This window comes from Anser anser (genome assembly GCF_964211835.1).
Source record: "Anser anser genome assembly, chromosome: 5".
NCBI lineage: Eukaryota > Metazoa > Chordata > Aves > Anseriformes > Anatidae > Anser > Anser anser.
This window is the reverse complement of record NC_139725.1, coordinates 50,811,345-50,831,312: the sequence shown is the minus strand read 5'-3', so window position 1 is coordinate 50,831,312 and position 19,968 is coordinate 50,811,345. Positions and strand designations below refer to the sequence as shown.

The window sequence follows — 19,968 nt, the reverse complement described above, 5'->3', positions numbered from 1 at the left end:
AATCCTAATTTCTTTTCTTACTATCTGTGTTATTGTATATGTAGCTAACATCAAAATGGCCATCAGCAAACTCTCATTTAGGAGAACAGGTCAGGAATGAAATGCAAATAATGTTGGGGGAAAATCTATTTTTCATGGCAGGTTTGGATCACAACGTAATTTACATGTAAATGATCTTCGATGAAAAATGACATGCATTCTTTAACTGCATAATACTACTTTCAAAGGAAATCTTTACTAAATTAAAGTTTGCATGTTTCATATTGTTTTTAATGAGGCGTACACACAAATTGGCATCTGCTCTGTGGAAGGGATCCCTTTTTGTGTTTGATTTTCAGCACTACTTAATTATCACATGCAGGATTTCTGTTTTCATGTTAAAATCTGCATCAAAATTGGATTAATTGTCCTTAATTTTCTTGACAGTTTTGGTACTGTATTCTTATTTTTGTTTTTTTTCCACCCTTTTTCCTTGTACCTCTGTTAGGTGTCTGATGCAAAGTATGCTTTTCTTGTTGAAATGACAGTGCTAGAAGAACAGAATTTGAAAATTACTTTGGAAGATGAGGGCAGCTCACAGCTACTGTGAGACTACTGTTTCATTAAGTTCCTACAAGTGTATTTTTTAAAAAGGCTGTGTTTTTGCATCTCCTAGCGCTAGTACAATGAAGCTTGTAACATTATGACCACAGTTCTCTCTTCCTGCTTTGATAAGTGTGCCATGTGCAACAGAGGTACATCAACTGGCACTGCCTGGCTCTTAGAATTGAGAAAATGAAGCTATAAATTTTAATAATTCAATAACTTATTATTAAAGTATAAACTTCATAATAAACATAAGCTTATTAGATGAAGAAAAAGGCTTTCTGTTCTTAATAGCCAGAAAAGGATTCAGTCAGGTTTTCAACTTGTTGAATTATCTTATGTGTGGAGAAGGAAAAACTGTTAACTTAGAGACACTGATGGACTGCTTGAATATTACAGACCTTTCTTTTAAAGAATGAATGTATTTAATTTTCTTCCTTTTGTTTTGCCTTCAGGGACATCATCCTACTCTCATCAAGGTTATGGCTGTGAATCAAAGCTGTATAGCCTTGACCATGGCCATGAGAAACCTCAAGACAAGAAAAAGAAAACCTCTGGCCTTGCCACCCTCAAAAAGAAATTCATTAAGCGTCGGAAATCTAGCCGATCTGCTGATCATGCCAAGCAGATGCGAGAACTCCTCTCAGGCTGGGATGTCAGAGATGTTAATGCATTAGTAGAAGAATATGAAGGGACGTCAGCCTTAAAAGAACTTTATCTACAAGCTAATTTAGCAAGACCAGAAGCCAGGACGCTACAAAAAGACATGGCTGAACTTTATCAGTACAAATATTGTACCGATGTAGACTTAATATTTCAAGAAACTTGTTTTCCTGTGCATCGTGCGATATTAGCGGCAAGATGTCCATTTTTTAAGACGCTGCTTTCTTCCTCACCAGAGTATGGGGCAGAAATAATAATGGACATCAACACAGCTGGCATTGATATGCCTATGTTTTCTGCTTTGTTACACTACCTTTATACGGGAGAGTTTGGAATGGAGGATTCAAGATTCCAAAATGTTGATATCCTCGTGCAGCTTAGTGAAGAATTTGGAACACCAAATTCCTTAGACGTTGACATGCGTGCACTGTTTGATTATATGTGCTATTATGATGTGGTTCTAAGCTTTTCATCCAACTCTGACTTAGTTGAAACTTTTGGTGGAAGTCAGAACTGTCTAGATGAAGAGCTCAGAGCTCACAAAGCTATTATTTCATCACGATCTCCATTTTTTCGCCACTTGCTGCAGAGGAGGATACGAACTGGTGAAGAAATCACAGACCGAACTCTACGAACTCCAACTAGAATTATATTGGATGAATCTATCATACCAAAAAAGTACGCTAAGGTCATCTTGAACTGTATGTATACAGATGTGGTGGACCTCTCAGTTTTGCACTCCAGCCCTTCAGTGGGCAGTTTAAGTGAAGTTCAGGCTCTTGTAGCAGGAAAACTAAACATGACTAGGGCTGAAGAAGCTATGGAGCTTTACCACATAGCACTGTTCTTGGAGTTTAACATGCTTGCACAAGGTATGTAATACTGTCCTCTCTACGGAATAAATGACCATTTGAACAATTTTTTTTATCTTGAGAATCAGAATTGTTTGGATTGGAAAGGGCCTTCAAGATCATCTAGTTCTAAGCCCCCTGCGATGGGCAGGGATGCCTTCCACAAGACTAGTTAATTGTGAATAGCTTAAATGTCGAACTTGGTTAAGAAAACATGAATGCTAAATGTCAGTATGAAAAGAAAAAATGTACGTTTCTGCAGGAGTCCAAACAGTAGTTTAAAAAGAAAGGAGGGGAAGAGGTATGGGTTTTTTCACTTCGGTCCATTTGAGGAAATCAACTTTCTTCACAGTCATACCTGTGCAGAAGCCAGCATTAAACTGTCAGTGAAGCTTTGTCTCCTGTCCAGCTGTTGCTTTCTCTTCACAGTGCCTTTCAGTAATTCCTGTCCTACCTCAGCAGTAGGAGCAGGGTGTGCAGTGGGTATTATGCTTGCATGCCCTCTGCTTTCAGAAGGGGAAGAATAAGAAACACTTGCTCGAGTTTCTGAGCTGTGCTCAGTCAGATAAAATAGCCTTCTGCAATGAAACTTGGAGTTCTATTCACTCATATTTCTAGTGCATCTTTTTTCAAAATGTTAAATGAAGAAGACTACAGCTATTGTACATTTACATTTAAATAAGGAAGTATAAATAGGAGCAGCCTGTGGGATCCAGGGGTATTTTTGACCTGAGCGTGAATGCACCTCTGTTAATTTGTCACTTTGGTGCTGGAATCCTACGTGTCAGCCACCTTTATTGGATGTGGAAAGGGTGCTGTTGCTGGGGGTGGTGAAAGTTGAATTTCTTTGAGCATCTGAATGAGTAAAATTAGCAATGCCTGTTCTCACAGAACAGTTCAAGCACTATTCCTACAGCAGCTCGCCCTGTAACCTGGTCAGCGGAAGCTGTGAGTTGGGATGTGTGTCTGTGTGAAGAATTGAGAAAGCTGCTGTGTTCAAGTCTTCTCAATTCAAGCTGAGGTTTTGAAAAATGCTAACTACTTCATCTGCAGTTTTTATTCCTCTTTCGTAGAGTGTGTATTCTTTTCTGAAAATGAGGCCCTTTACTGCATTCATGGTACAAAGTCTAGAATTGCCAGCTTTCTTTCTGAAAACCATTAGTTTGTCTGCACTCTATTTTACAGTGTGAGTATGCATAATGAGTCTTGCTATCAGTGGCTGGCAATGTACTTGAAGAAAAAGAATTTATTTCCTATCTGTAAGTTGGAGATAATGCATCTGTGTTTTCTAGGGACAGAAGAAATGCCGTATGAGGGCTTTTAGCTGCAATGAGCGTCATTATTGAAGCATGCTGTTTATTTCAAATATGTGTAACAGGTCTTTATTTCTGATCTTTATCTACTTTCATTTACAATCCCTTTTTTGGGCCTAGATGAGGTATGGGGTGGAGGATACAAGAGATTCTCGCTGAGAGAAGGAAATAGCTAGAGTTGCTATGAAGTGATTTACATATTAGCAAGGCTGGAAACTTAAATTATTATTTCTGTGGCTTATGTCAAAGCAGGCACACCAAGCCTGCAATCTTGCTGTTTGAATGTAAACATAAAAGGTTTAATTGTGCAAGTGCTGCAGGACATAAGTATCTATTTCTTGATAAGCAGAACTGAATTGGGGGCAGTTAGCGTTTTCAGCCTTACAGGGTTTCACTTCTGTCCATTGTTCTCGAAGGTCACGCAGCTCTGGATAGCTTTCTTTCCTGCACATGGGGGCTGGCCAGGGTTGTTGTAGGATGAGATTACAGAGCATGGTTGGTGAACTGATACCTCCTGTGGTGGCCTGAGCATTGCTTGCTCTTTTACCTGTTGGGATTCAAACTATTTCGTGGCTATGCTGTACGTAATGAGATATTGCAGTTGCTTCTCACCTTGATGGTGGGGTGTGATAATTTTACTTTTGAGGTGAGAAACTGAGAATGGAATTCCCTGAGATCAGTGACGTGATTTGCTTAAGCTAGTTTAATTTTAAGGAAATAACTTTCTACGGTAGATCTGTACATCTGTAACTTCTAGCTATCAAATTAAACTTGACAAGATTGATTTTTTTTTTTTTGTATTATAAACTATCAAACTAACCTCCTTAAAATTAGGAAGATTAAGGAGGGGATGGACAGATAACAGCAGCTATAAGCACTGTGTGAGGAGATCATACCCAGTTTCTTCAAACCATCAATAGGTTCTCCAGGGAGCTGCATCTAACTTTGATAGAAGATATGGGAAACTAATCAGTAACTATTGTATCTTCCCTAGAGGCTGGTGTTAGGAAACTAATTTTCAAATGATGCTGGAAGCTGGAATAATCCTGCTGAAATAAAACCGCCAGGAAACGGGAGAGTTCCTTTCCGAGATATCTCACAGAATGAGAATGAGGTATCCTTGGACTTGATTTTGTTATTTCCCTCTAAGTACACCTAGAAACTTAACATTAAACAGAATGCAGGAGAGGCGTAGAGTTTTACTATAGTTGAAGCAGTGTTGGATTCATTCCTATACAATACATCCAAGTTTATACTACTTGAGAGCAGGATAATTCATAGATCAGCTGAAAGGAAAATGAGTTGAAATGAGGAAGGTGCTGCAAGTGTACAGTTTCTCAGTGTCTGATTATTTTGGTGCATGCGCTTATACAAGTGCTAAAAGGATTTAGTGTGCACAGGGAATGCTAATGAGGAAATTAAACTGTGAATGAAACCCTCACTAAGACGCTGAATAATTATTCACTGTTTGATAAATGAACAGGGTGTAATTCTTTCCCTCAGATTGGAAATCCAAACTGGAACAACTGAGGAATTTGAAGGTGCTCTGAAGGAGCAGCATAACTTCACTCAAAACAGATCAGTGTGTCGTAAATCAGTGCTCCTCAGTAATGTGCTGTGGGTCAGTACTTGCCTTAAAATATGTTGTATGAGTTGGTGGGAAAAGATCTTAGATTTTCTTAACTGAAGGGTTTTTGCCCACCCTGAGGGAGGGCAAGGAGAGGCTCCCGCAGCTGCAGCAGCACCGCCCAGCGGTGGCTGGAACCGTGGGAGCGGGGTCCCTGCTGGGTGAGCCTGAGCTGTGAGCTTTTTGGGGATGGTGACTGACAGTAGGTGCAGGGATGCAGTGGCCATCGGGTCTCTTCTTTGTCTGGTAAATCTGTGCCTGACCACGAAAATGGTGAGCTGTGTAATGGTGAAGTAGAGCGTGGGGGTGGGAGGCTGTTATCCTTAGGGGAAAAATGCAGTAAAATCAGGGAAGGATTGAAATTTGCTATATTATGCAACAGTAGCAAACGAATTTGGATGTTCTCCCCCCCCCCCCCCAGCTACCCCTTCAGACACTGAAATTCCAGTTGATAACTTAATTATGATTTTATGGATGGATGCTGTGCTACCTAGATGCAGGAGAAAGCGGTAAGCAGTTTGTAGAAAATCTGCACATGCCAGTGAAATCAGTATGCAGCAGTTTCATACTGAATTAGCATGCTGAGTTCATGCTTAGGTCAAACTGTACTGTGCTGGCACTAAAGAATTGCTATGGTTTAATCCTATAATCAAAATTAAAAGGAAGCTTATTAGATCAGGAAAAAACCAAATGCCTGCACTTGACTAGCAGATCGTTTAAAATATGCGCTTTAGTAGCGATCACACCTTATCTCAGTACATTCCATAGTACCTTGTCCTCCCCTAGCAGGTGTAATACTTCACGTGAGGTAGATGAGTCTCCACATGAGTAGTGACCCTCCCGTTCCCTGATTCACAGCCCGCACGCTTCTGTGCTAGAAGCTGTCACTCAGACACCTGACTTGCAGGCGTTGTGCAGAGCGATGCTGGAAGAGACAGCACTGTGTGTAGTGGCTGGGGCCCGCTGGGCAGGCAATTCTCGTCAAGTCTCCCAGCTTGGTCCTCTGACAGTGCTCTTCTCCTCTGCTGGGCTGCAGGCGTCACTTTCACCCAGGTTCTGTGACCGATCTCATCGGTTGGCTTTTGCGGTAGCTAATGTCTTAAGTTTCTTCTCTAGGCTTCCACACACACCCCAGCTCAAGTTCTCGCTCATTCTGGCCAATTCCAAATATGCTAAAGCTTGTCTCCCTGGTTTCCTGCAAAATATTTTGGGTTCATTATATGCAGGTCTGGATACTCTTTCCAACTCATTTTGCTCACTTTACCCGATTTTGGCTGGATATTTGTAGCTGAGTGTCGAGTGGAATTGATGGATTTTAAAGCTTCTGATCATTTTTTTTTAATTTATTTCCAGCTGATTTTAGCTTGATTTGTCTTCGGGGTCCCTTCTGAGTATCCAGATGTCGTTCTTCATCAGTTTCAGCAATGATTCAGCTTTGACTCTTTCTATGGAAATCATCCTGTTCCTAACGCAGCCATGCTCCCTTTTCTAACTGTATTTAATAGATTGCTTCCCTGTGATGAAGTCAGTGATGGTTTGGGTACGTGCTAAGAATAGAATCTTTACTGTCCAAGTAAAGCAGGCCCATTTAGAATTTACTTGGCTTCAGCTTGACTTAATGATCAGTGTAAATCATTTATATTCCTAAAGAAGTTGGATTGGGTCTTTCAGTGAAGTAATATGAATAAATGAACTAATCAGCAATCATTTCATCTGTAGGTCTCGTCATACCAAAACCCATTTGTACCTAATAACCCAGAAACTGTTATTAGGCATGCTGCACTATTTGCTAACTATGAGGAAGTGAAGCTCTTAACTGCTTTTGCAGAGGCTGTGTGGATTAGAGCCTTCTCCACGATGCTCGAGCACAGCCCTCAGGGGAATGTTGCTGTGTTCTGCCTGTTGTACTCCTGTTCCTGCTTTTGTCGTCTTGCTGCTCTCACAACTCCACTGGTGATTGTTTTAACACACTGGCTCACAAAAGTGGGTGTAAAATCACTTAGCCCGTCCTCCTCGATAGCACCATTATTAAAACCAGATCACTTCCCTAATCCTATTCCCTGTGCATGGTTAAAACAATCCCCCTTCCAGCTTTACCGCACTGCCACATGTACTGCTGTTTCAGAGAACTTTGACTCCAGTATCGTAATTGTTGGTCATCTACGTTGAATGCGTGCATCTCGGCCCTAGTGCTGACTACCACAAGTAGTCCCGTTGAGGTGGTGGCACAATACATCTCTTCTGTTGCAGGTTCTTGGGTGCTGGGACCCTATGTAGTGGTCTTGCCTGGGAATCAAGAGGTAGAAGAAAGACTGCAAAAAGTTTTCTAAATTAAAGAAAATAATTTCAGACTTTTAGCTATGCATTTCTTTCCTTTTATTTTTAGGTGTTTACTTTACCCTTGACAAGAATAAAAAGAAACTTTATTTTAATAGTCATATTCAGGAGCACAGCCTTTGATCTGGAGGCAGATATCTGACATCAAAAGTACCCTTGATCTCAGCAGTACTGAAGTTGTGAAGCACCAGGAAGCCCACAGTAGCTGTATTAAATACACACAAATGTATTGTGGGAAGATTAGAGCAAGTATGTTAGTTATATTAGTGCAGTGTAAGTGCTCAAAGGAACTAGTCTGGGACTTATAACTATAAAATAAATGGAATATGAAGAAGTAAATATTACCATAAATCTGACCTTTTATCTCCTTACCATGACTCACTTGTACTCAAGCCTGAAATTATTACTAAGGTTTTACATTAAGGAGATGAAAATGGGAAAGTTCAGAAAGCAGAAAATCTTTCGTACAGTATCATTAGTCAGGATTATATGTAAGGATAAAGAATTTTGCAGAGTTGGCCAATTACATGCCCAATTAAACACGCAATTGTGATGTTGCAAACAAATTTTTGCAGAGAAACAGATTTGGACACTGCTTTCAGGGTTTGTCACCTATTTTCTAGGAAGTATATGGCTAATAATGCTACTAGGCATCACTGGTCAGTAGTCCCTGGGAACATCAGCTCAGCCTCCCTCAGCCCTTCATTGTTCCCATGTTAAGTTCTTCCCTCTGTTTCGTTATGGTTGAGTTGACAGCCTTTTGTTTCTGACACACGATTGTTTTCTGTTTAAGCTGAATCAGCTAAGCTGCCTGCTGCTGAATATGCTTTTTTAAGGAATGCTGCAGCCCAGTCAAGGGCTGTTACCAACTGGTGACTGCAAGAAGCCAAGGATGTAAAAGCAGATTTCAGGCTTCCTAAATTCATGCCCTGTGCTTAGGGTAGGAGCAGGAGAGTGAGTGTTCTCTTTGTTTGGCAGAGGAAATGTTAAAAAGTGTTTTGCCACAAATGCGAATACCTTTAAACGTAACAATTTTTAAATTTCTGGCTAAACTTATAACTTCAATAAACTTATAACTTCAAAAAAATCTTAGAAGGCTTAACAGCCTTAGTTTGACAGCAATATCCAAGTATTTTTAAATTACACAAGTTGCATTGTTTTCATCTGCTCCCTAATTTAGTATTTCAAATGGCTGCATGATATGCTGTGTTTTAGTTGACGTAATTTATTGAGTTTTCACAGTGGAAAGTTAGTTAGCATAACACAAAATGCTGCCTGTCCTAACCTTCAGTTCATGTTTTGTATTTGTTTTAACCATCTGAAGTGCTATAAAGTCAAGCCAGCTCAGTATTTGAATTAGGAAATACTACCATATGCATTACCAGGTCTATAGCAGGTGTTGCTTTGAATTCAGCTTCTCAAGGATGGGAGTACACAAACGTTTTTTATTCTTTTGTGTTGAGACAAATCAATGGAGGGATTAAAAGTACCTCAAAAGAGGTACTGAACTTCACAATAGACTTCAGAAGTGTTTGACTGTTAAGGTCTGTAGACTCCTTAATCTCCAGCACTGCTTAGGTCTTGTTTTCTGCACAACACTCGTGTCATTTTTTACCTCTAAGTAACTAAAACTTGTTTGCCTCAGAGTCCTACAGTATGCGTGTGGGGAAATGCACCTGCAAGTTGCTGCCTTGGCATCAGGTTACATTTCTTCCCTGTAGTGCCGTATTCTCTGTCTTAAAGGAATGCTAGAGGTTTCTAGCTGCCTTAAGTTTTAGCAGTTTTCTATCTTTTTCAAATGGTTTAAAAAATCTTTAAAATGAGTTGAAGCTAAGAGTTAATCAACTGGCAAAGTCAAGCCACTGAAATTACCTTGTTTTGTAACTGTTGGGCTAGCCAAAATGTGACAGAAATGGATGCTGAAGAGAAGATGCCCTTTGCCCAATACAGTTATGGGAAAGTACAGGTTGTTGTATTGCTGCTTATGAGATAATAGTACAGACAGAAAACTAATAGCCCATCTAACTCTTCTGACTTGCTCTTACTGTTTTCATAGGTGATGTTTTGCCTACTGCTGTGGACAACCTAAATTCATATTACTGTGAATTGTCTTGAGTTATGTGAGGTCGCTTGAATCTGACACAGATTGGTTTGTCTGCCAGAAGTGGTACTGCTGCCCTGCCTCCCACATGGTTTGTGCAGCCAGGGATCTGATGTGGACGCATACCTGACAGAAATGAGTTGACTGGTACACTGCATGGCCACCCAAGTGCCACTGAAACGCAAGAGCAGGAGGTGTGGAGTGTAAGAGGAGGGTAGTCTGGTTTAATTCCAGTGTGCAACGAGGTTAGCTTTTGTGACTAGTTGACCAGCCTGTGAGTATGGGCAGCCTTCTTGTTAAACGTTCTTTAGTACAGGACACATTTGCATCCTTGGGTCTGTAAGACATGGGAAGGAGGCTGAGCAAATGTCTTTTTTCTTCCAATCAGGAATTTGGTTAGAACAGCAAGGATGCTCATGGATGACACAGATCATCTAGGTTGGAAGAGACCTCTAAGATCACCTAGTCCAGCCCCTGACCTAATACTAACAAGTCCTTCACTAAACCGTATCACTAAGCTCAACATCTAAACGTCTTTTAAAGACCTCCAGGGATGGCGACTCAACCACCTCCCTGGGCAGCCCATTCCAATGCCTAACAACCCTTTCAGTAAAGAAGTTCTTCCTAACATCCAACCTAAACCTCCCCTGGTGCAACTTCAGCCCGTTCCCCCTCGTCCTGTCACCAGGCACGTGGGAGAATAGACCAACCCCCACCTCGCTACAGCCTCCTTTAAGGTACCTATAGAGAGCGATGAGGTCGCCCCTGAGCCTCCTCTTCTCCAGGCTAAACAACCCCAGCTCCTTCAGCCGCTCTTTGTAAGACTTGTTCTCCAGACCCCTCACCAGCTTCGTTGCCCTTCTCTGGACTCTCTCGAGCACCTCGATGTCCTTCTTGTAGCGAGGGGCCCAAAACTGAACACAGTGCTCGAGGTGCGGCCTCACCAGAGCCAAGTACAGGGGGACGTGTCTCTGGAGTTTCCAGGTACGTTGTAGTCCAGACTAGCTGTGACTCATGCCTTTGAGTTGTTTTCTGTGTGCCAGCAGATTCAAAAACATGGGTCCTGGTTGTCAGCATGGTCCCTTCTAAGGTGACAAACTTTAGAAACCATTTAATAGCCTCTAGATCCTGTTTTGTTGTCAAGATGAATTCTTTTTAATATAGGTTTTCTTGGCTTAATTGGTATGCATAAGTTTAAGGGGAAAGGTCTCCACTACAAAATGAGTTAAATAAAGCTAACAACTCTGTAGGAAGATCTTGTCTTAATCCCACTTCTGCTAACTGTTGAGGGCATGTAATTTGTTTTTGGTAGGTCTGTCAGCTGTCTTGATAAGATCCCAAGCTGCTAGTTAGTATGCTGAGCAGGGGCTCAAGCTGTTCCTGCTTGGAAGGGCTGTGGAATCGTGTTTGAGAGAGAACTGGGGAAGCAGAAAGGATTTGTCTGTAGGCAGGACCTATGGCTATTGGCATCCAGCAAAAAGAGGGCATGAAAGCCCCAGTTGTCCAGAATGGAGATAGTCATTCGTCTTGGAGTCTGAAGAAATGAAAGATCTTTGGAAGATGCTAATGGTCGCAGATTGGGGTAGAGCACTTAGGGACATTGCAAATAGATCTTGGAAAGGCTGTTGCTGCCTGAATATTATAAAACAGCACTCATAGGAAAAAAATGCTCTATTCCTCTGTGAAGAACAATATTGTGGCTATTAGATGATGGCTTTTTTTGCCAAGTGGCTGATTGTTAAAGCAAGAAAACCTTCTGCCAAGGAAAAGGATTGGATTCCTTCCATAGCTAGAATTGGGTTGCCCTAATTTATTTAGATGTTCAGAAAACACTTTAATTATTACCTCATGCTTGCTTCAGAAGAAGTACTTTTAACATGCCCACTGTTCTGACACGTTGATAAAAATACTTGGGAAAATGACTGTTTCATCATTTAGGCATCCTAAATGAGCTTTTCATCTCCTGTCATATTGCTGGTAGTTGTGCAAAAAGGCTTCCCAGAAATGAGGCTGAGCTGATGCTCTGCTTTTGTAAATCGGTAGTGCTCGGATCCTCAGAACTGCATTTCTTGTGGATGCATAGTCTTCCATCTTTGCAGGGACAGCATTCCTATTGTTTCAAAAATAAATGCTGGATGAGGAAATGCTATGAAAGGCATTCACTGCGGGTTAAGTCTCGTTGTGCTTACAGCTTGAGTTTTGTCGTGGCTGATTTCGGTGAATGGGCCCATGAACTGCCTTTGAAACGGAATGCTCCTTACATGTACTCTTTAGACTTGAGGGGATGTAATCATCTGCTGAAATCAGCTTGCATGCAAACAGAATAATTAGAATGTGCAAAAAATTGTGATAGGATTTAGTAGGGTGAGACTTGGTGAAACACAACAGGTGGCCTTAAGGAACTGTTTCAAACTGTATGTTTCTTATTTAGGGAAGCTAACTCCTCTTTTAAGCATCCTGTAACTGGTCATTCCAGTGATTGGTTAGCTTTTGTTGGCATTGTCAAGTCTGTTGCTAGCTTAAGGTTTTTTCTTCTTTTTTTTTTTTTTGAGACCCAAAAGGGAAGATAAAATGGTTGGTTGGGGAGGGCAGGTTTGGGAGATAGAGACTGTTCAATGCTAAGTCAGCCATTAACGACACAAGTAAAAATGTAAGTAGAATTGTAAGTAGAAACGGACTGTGAAGTGGAAAGCTTCCAGACTTCATTTACTCATACTTCTGACATATGCTGAAGTATTTTGAGCTTTTTTTTTTAAAGTAGCTTTTTCCTAAACACCAGTTTTTGGGTTCCTGAGTGGAATTTTTGAGGAATACAAAATGAGGTTTATCTGCTGGGCTTCTGGGGAATTCCCACATCTCAGGAGGGCAGTTTCTCTAACACTTACCAAAAGCCAAATAGAGTATTTCAGAGAGTGGTTCTGATCCTCTGCTGTCATTCGTATAGATGCTTTGAGTTACTGTAAACAAGCTGAGCTGCATGTTCACTGCTCACTTAGGCTGATCCTTGCTCTGCAGATTAGAGATCCACATCTGTAGTAAGTCATCTGTCCTTATTTTTAGTAGTAATGATGTGTAACGTAATGGTCAGAGGTAGTTTGAGAAATACTGTATTACTTCAGTAATGGTCGAGGATTAAACAGGTGCAGTGGAACATGACTCATACGTTTGCCTTTGACAAAAACAAATGGAGAGCCTAAAAATGGAGAGCCTAACATGGGATGAATAGCATAATGCGACCTTTAATACGTCTTCCAGAAATGTATATGCATTTGTTAAACGTTTTGGCAGTGGCTGCATTGATATATGGTCTTTTCTGAAGCAAATCAGGTAGAAATGTAGAAATACAAATCATCCCAAGTGCTTGTTGAAGAAAGTTTATTTCAATTATAAGCTTGGCTAATTTATATTAATACTGGGGGATGCAGGCATTATTCTCCTAAATTACCTTGGAAAATAAATAAAAACTGCTTCCAAAACTACATATACATCCAGACATGTTCCTGGAATTTGCTGCAAATGTTCTCGCTGAGCACTGACTGTATATATCGTTCACTGTATTCTTTTTTTGTACTTATAAGTTCAGAAAAAAATAAATGTTGGAATATATATATATCATATATCATAATTAACATGCTGTTTTTATACTATTAAGTAGAAATGCACATATGTGATAGGACAGACAAATTTGTGACCTCCTTTGTGTTTTGTTTAACCTGTTGCTTCCTGGTACTTTCTCTCCTCTACTGCTTAAGTTTCCCATTTCAGTGATTTTGCTTCTAAATAGTACTTTAGCAAATAGAGTTCTACTTGTTTGAAATAGCATATTTACTTGTTACTCCATAATGACTTCATTTCTGTTGCAATTAATAGTGTGAATGAGTCAGCGTTTACTATATGCTGGCCTATGTAGAAAAGTAAGATTTTCTTTTTGTTCTGTTACTTGCTGGTGTTTTGGGATCTTTTTGCATGTATGCAACCAGTTTGAAGTACGTAGCACCATGAGTCTTTCTGGTCTTTGTCTTGACAAATGTTAAGATTACCAAGCTAAACATTTTCTTCACCCAAGAGTTCAGTAACGAGATTCAGTTCTCTAAACAACAGTCAAAGATTTAATTCTTTCATGTTGCTGAAACAGAGGATAAATGATAATGTGTAAGAAGTAAAAGAACTGCACTGTAAGCGTGCTGCTCTTAGCCATCCAGGAACCTCTCACAGGCCTGAGTACAGCTATAATTTTGTGGCTGTAATGGATAGTGGATTGAGACTGGAATGTATAATTCTAGCACAGGATTTTTTCTTCAAGTTGCTATCTTTGTAGTGCAAATAGAAATCATATTCTGTGAATATTTAAGCCAGATGTACAAGTGAAAGCAGCACAGTGCTGCTGGGCACTGAAGTTATTCGCATTGTGGTGCAGTCTGTCTTAGTGCAGTAATCCTGACTAACAGTGTTTTTCAGCCCTCCTGCAGTGCGTCTCCCCTGACTTCTTCCACATCTGCTCCATCTCCTTTCAGGATGGGAAGATATCCCGTCGTGTATTTGGAAGACACGTACTCTGTGAAGGAGTAACTCCTAATGCAGCAGTGGGTGCAGAGAAGGTGTAGCAGGCTCGACACACGTCTGAGCCCCTGCCTCTTGCATACTTCACTCTGTGGCTCCCTGTCTGAAGAGGTGCTCTCTGCCCTGGCACCCCTCTGTGCCGTGTTTGGTGTGGAGGCCAGGATGGTGGCCTAGAGCAACTGCTCACTGCTTTCTGCCTTTGCTGCTAGTCAGAAAATTATGCTTTGCTGCCCTCATGCTGCGCTGAATAGCAGAGTATCAGCAACATGTCACAGCTCTTGTTTCTGATCTGCTGCATGGTCTGTCTCAGGAGAGTCCGTATGCAAAGTGATACTGGCAAAAATCTCACTGGTGTTACAGTTCATGTATGCCTCTGAATCTGCTGTAATGACTCAAATTCAGACTTGTGACTTTAAAGTGAGTTAAAAACACACAGGTAATGTGTGTTAATCAAAGGGCTTCCTAATATAGCTGAACTAGCTTTCTTCCAGTCATTCATCTTAGCGTACCAGCAGAAAGAGTTTCATGTGGCTTTAGAGGGTAAATGACTGTAGTTGGAATCCCTAAACCACAATTAAAAATACATTAGACTTTCAGTCAGAATTTAACCCCATTTGCAAATCTTGGTCTGTATGGCACTTCTGGTTTTACTCTCACTGTAGCTCTTATGGGAATCGTATAATCCTTTATATTACGTATTTTTGACACTTGTATTATTTCTTCAGGATCAAAGTGTCTCTGTAACAACTTTATTGATTTTTTTTTTTGCTTTTGTTTCCTAGGCTGTGAAGATATTATTGCTGAGAGCATTTCACTAGACACCTTAATTGCCATTCTGAAGTGGAGTTCTCAGCCATACGGTTCCAAGTGGGTGCATCGTCAGGCGCTGCATTTCCTCTGTGAGGAGTTTACCCAGGTCATGACTTCAGATGTCTTCTATGAACTAAGCAAGGACCACCTGCTTACAGCGATTCAGTCTGACTATTTACAGGTAATCTGCAGCTCAGAATACAGCTAGTCCTGCTTGGAGCAGGATATGTGATACCATTACTAGAAGCATTTGTGAGTAGCCCATCTTAAATTGTAGTCAGGAGCTGGCTTTGTATGCATGCTAAGCACTTCTTTTTAATGTGTAAAAAATGAAATAGAAGTAGTTATTAAGAAAACTGTTTTGTTCTTGGCTTATAACACAACACAAGCTGGTGGTATGTGCTGTTACTTAGAAGCCTAATAATAGCTTAGAAACAGCTGCAAATTATTTTAAATGAAGCATTTCTGAACTTAACATTTGCTTTGCATGTTAAAGCATTTTGTAAAAAATGATGTGGTGGTAATACTTAATGCTGTAACAATGTAGATCTTGGTTGGGGGCAGTGAGAGCTAATAAATTAATCGCTCAGAAGGCTTAATTTATTTTATTCCGGGAAGACACAAAAATAACTTTTCTGACAAGTACTGCAGATTTTTTTTGTTGACTTCAGTGGTTTTAGGGAGAGGACACCATACTGAATAATAGAAAACTTGTGCTTTTGATTTTTTTTTTTTTGCTGCTGTATCTGTTCAAGAAAGATATCTTTAATGATGACCAGCCATATAGTGTAAAGATAGGATTTTTAAAATTATATATGTCCCGGTATTGCTTTTTAAACTACAGTGTTAGAGATTATTTAAACCTAGTTGTTACGAAAGTAAAAACTTACTTTTCAGTCTGATTTTTTCCTCTAAAAATGTTTGGTTAGTGTATATGTAGGTATAAACCAAACAAATGTGCTTTGTTCATAGTATAATTAAATATGTCTCTTCACTGAGATTATCATGTATCACATTTGGTTGTTACTATAACTTATGAGTCTGTGCAAATAATGTATTGTTAAATGTACAAAAGATTCAAACAACCGTCAGTGCTGGAACTGCCCTTTCAATTAACTCTAATAATTCAGATTTAAGTCATGTAAGTTTTCATACTGGCCTCAAGTTTTCTTTCTGTGGAAATAATTTTTGTTTTAATTCCTGGGGATTTAATAAGGGACAAATCTAGGAATCATGGTGGCAATACACCAGTAGTACTACTGTAAAATATTTTGAGCAAGTGTTATAGCAGATCATAAAGTAAAACTACTTATTTTGGTACAGTTGTTGTTTCTTCTTAGCTGTGAAAGAGGTGTCTGTGATTTAAACTAATCATATACAAATTGTTGACTTTCTCTTTCTACCAGGCAAGTGAACAAGATATTCTTAAATATCTAATTAAATGGGGTGAACACCAGTTAATGAAGAGAATAGCAGACCGAGGTGAGGATCCTTTTAACCACATACTACCAAATCAAATAAACCAAAATGTATGGAAGTCCCTTTCTCGTTGGTAATCTGTAATTTAAGAAAACTTAATCTACTCTGTCTTGTGTGGTCAAAACTAAGCAGAAGCACTAGAATGTTTTGAAGAGGAAAAAGCAGAAATACTTTTTCTCCAGAAAAAATGAAAACAATAATTCTGAGGGAGCTGGGATTGTTTAGCGTTGAGGAGGAAATGCTTAGGGGGGATTTTAGCAATGTCTATAAATACCTAATGGCAGCAAGTAAAGAAAACATAACCACATTCTTCTCTTGGCACCCAGTGACAGGATGAGAGGCAATGAGGCATTAATTGAAATGCAATTTAAATATAATAACACTTTTTTTTTACTGTGAGAATGGTTAGACAATGTAACAGGCTGCCCAGGGAAGTTATCAGGTCACCATCCATGGAGATGGTCAAAACCTGACTGGATGTGGTTAGGGGCAACCTGTTCTACCCTTCTTGGGGAGCTGTGAGGAGCGGGATGGCTGTGGCTTGCCATGTTTTTGAAATCCATTGTTATTGCTTGTGGTATAACTGTTTTTCATGGATACGTTGGATGAGATAAAACAAAAACTCAGTTAAAAGATGGATTTTTTAGTGATCTGAATAAATACTAGCTTTCTGTCTTCAGAACTAGATTTCACGTTTGATTTTAGCATGTTGGAACATAATGGAGCTGGTTAAACTGTCACAGATCTGGACTGGTAGAGAAAGCTGCTTGTTTGGAGTAATTGCACAGCTTTGTGATCAGTAGTGTTCATTAAGTAAATAGCTCATTCTGTTTCCTGGGATCGTTGGATAATGTGGTGTACAAAAGCAGAAATAAGAGCTATGCCAAGTTCTTTCAAACTGGGACCAAATTTACTCCAGTAATTTTGTCTTAATGTAAGATGCTTCCTCACTGACACTCCTGTTTTGCAATCTGAATGCATGGTGGCATCAGTCAAATACTGGAAAATGTTGAAAAATGGTAATATGCTCTGTCCAGAACTTGAGCAGCCTGTCATGAATGGAGGATGATTGACAGGTGTCCTTAAGGAGTGAAGTTAGTCACGTTCAGGTTGGGCACAATACTTAAAATACAGGTGAAGGTAGTTACCTGTGAGAGAGAGAATGACCTTGGAGTGTCATATGGTGTCACCTTGTGGTCTTCAGGTATGTACCCACTGCTGGCATAAATAGTGTGTGAAAGTGAAAGCAATTTGTTTGTGATACAGCTGTTACTAGGGTGGTTTACCCTGTGAGGCTAGAATAACTTGCCCCAGTGGTCTATTCAGGCCTTAATTTGTAGAAAATAAGTTTCTGAAAACTGCTGGAGAAGAAAAGAGGAGCTGCAAGAGGGAGTCACCGGGGGAACGGCCAGCAGCTAGGCACAAATGTTTTCATCAAGTAACTCTACCTGAGTTTTATGGTCATTTAACCCAGACACTACTTTAGTGCTTTCTTCCTGTCTTAAGCTTTGAAAGTGACAGCTGTACAAATCACCCATGCTCATAGAAATGGAATCTGACTCCACTGATGTTTCATATCAGATTTTAGAGCATACACTGGTTTTGTGGAACAATGCTGATAAGAGCCGTCGAGTTTCAGTTAGACTCTTCTTTCCTCTTTTGTAATTTCCTGTAAGCCATGTAGCTTCTGCTTTCTTATTTAAACTTTGGTGTAAAATTACTATTTCTTGTTGTTCTTTCCCACAGAGCCTAACTTACTGAGTGGTACTGCTCACAGTGTAAACAAGAGAGGTGTAAAGAGAAGAGATCTTGACATTGAGGAGCTGAGAGAGATCCTGTCTCCGCTTTTACCTTTTGTCCGCATTGAGCACATCTTACCCATGAGTAGTGAAGTACTGAGTGATGCAGTAAGTCAGTTGTCTCATACAAGTACTCTCTGGGTTCTTTGCATTTCAGATTCTACACGTGTTTAGGTTGTGTGACTTTCTGTGGGTTTTTTGAGGAGGAGGGATGAGGGGGGTGTTGTTTTTTAAGGATTACCTCCTAAAATGTTATCACTGAAAGTGAGATATATATAAATTTCAGGTTAAAGTTTTTTGAACTTTAAATCTATCAGGAAACTTACAAAACAAACAAACAAAAAAAACAACAATGGTGTACAGATTCAGTGTATGAAGTGCATTTCTTGCAAGTTTTTCCCCATACACTTTTTATTTAGTAAAACGTGAAACTTTTTCTTCATTCTTAAAGATGAAGAGAGGCCTGATTAGTACTCCTCCTTCAGACATGCTACCAACGTCAGAAGGTGGAAAGTCAAATGCCTGGCTGCGACAAAAAAATGCTGGGATATATGTGCGGCCAAGACTGTTCTCACCATATGTGGAGGAGGCTAAGGTAATAATAATTAATAGTATCTGGCTGTTGTTAAACTGGTGTCATCAGGGGGTTCTGTAAACAGGGAAAAATGTCGGTATGTTTTGTCTCTCTTTGCATGTACTGGCCTAAAATACTAACATTTTCAATTTAACAAGACTTAAAGTTTGATCATCAGGCTCAAGTCTCTAGAACTGGTCAGAAAAATTTCAACAAAATTTTTTTTTGTCGAAATTGAAATGTTTGCGAGACAGATCTTGATGAAATTCCACCGGAAACAAAGCAGCGTTCTGAGGGAAACCTCCCTGGTTTCCAGCCAGTTTGCCGGCCCAGCTCCTCGGCAGCCCACCTGGCAGGCGGATGGCAAGGTGAGAGCCTGAGAGTCCCAGTCTGCAGCTAGTCAGCAACCTCGGTGCCAGGTCTTTCAGGCTCCCCAGCTCCCTCTAGAGCTGGGTGGAGAATTTCTGTTCCACTGGGCAGAGGACTTTGATATTTCGCTTTTTTTATTTGAATTAGAGCAGAAGCAAAATTCTTTCGATCCTATGCAAAGTGGAATAAATATTCGGTGTCCAACTTGACTGAAGTTCCTCATGTCCCATTCACACAGTAGTTTTCTTATTAAATATCTTGTATGAGGACTGTAAAATGGAAGGCCACTTAGCATCTCTTATGATGGTGACGTTTGGTGACAGGGCTCTTGTGCAGGACAGAAACGTGCCATATTGTATTTGACAGAACGGGACCCTTATAAATGGTTAGCCATTGTCACCCCCCAAGGCAGCTCTGACTTACGTCAGGAGCTTGAGTCCCAGCAGTGCAGGTGATGGCAGGACAGGAAGATTAGGTGGAGCTCTGTGCATCCACACCACCTGCAAACACTGAACACTGCTGTCTTGAAGTCAGAGCTTTTGGCTTCTGCTTAAGGAAGAAAACGCTTTCTAAGTGTGAGTTGCTGTTGACATAACTCATTGAGGGGAGGGGAGAAAGAAAGCTATTTTTCGCTTTGGGCACAGATAAGAGTGCCAGGTGGCACTGAAGCAGCAAAGGAAGACTAGCCAGTTAAAAATGTATCTTTGTACCTTGGGTTATTAAAACTAACAATGTGTTAAAGAACATGTAATAAAAACACTGACTCTTAGTTTTCAGGTATACAGTATGGGAATGCTTTAGCATCTTAAAAATAAGTGCATTCTATACTTTTTTTTTTACATCAGGAATCTTACTTGTTTTATTTTGCTGTTAATTTATTTTAAAAAAAAAAGCATCATT

General features: G+C 40.1%; 1 protein-coding gene across 4 annotated transcripts in view; it reads left to right on the top strand.

Annotated features, from left to right (window-relative positions):
* BTBD7 (BTB domain containing 7) overlaps positions 1–19,968 on the top strand; it is a 57,182-nt gene that overhangs the window by 24,637 nt on the left and 12,577 nt on the right. For 3 of the 4 annotated variants that reach the window (XM_083839827.1, XM_083839828.1, XM_083839830.1), the window contains exons 3-8: positions 1,041–2,120; positions 14,820–15,028; positions 16,254–16,329; positions 18,073–18,233; positions 18,577–18,720; positions 18,954–19,067. In XM_083839827.1, coding sequence (XP_083695953.1) covers positions 1,041–2,120; positions 14,820–15,028; positions 16,254–16,329; positions 18,073–18,233; positions 18,577–18,720; positions 18,954–19,067 — 1,784 coding nt within the window. The remainder of the gene's footprint in view (positions 1–1,040; positions 2,121–14,819; positions 15,029–16,253; positions 16,330–18,072; positions 18,234–18,576; positions 18,721–18,953; positions 19,068–19,968) is intronic. The other variant, XM_083839829.1, reaches the window with a different exon arrangement.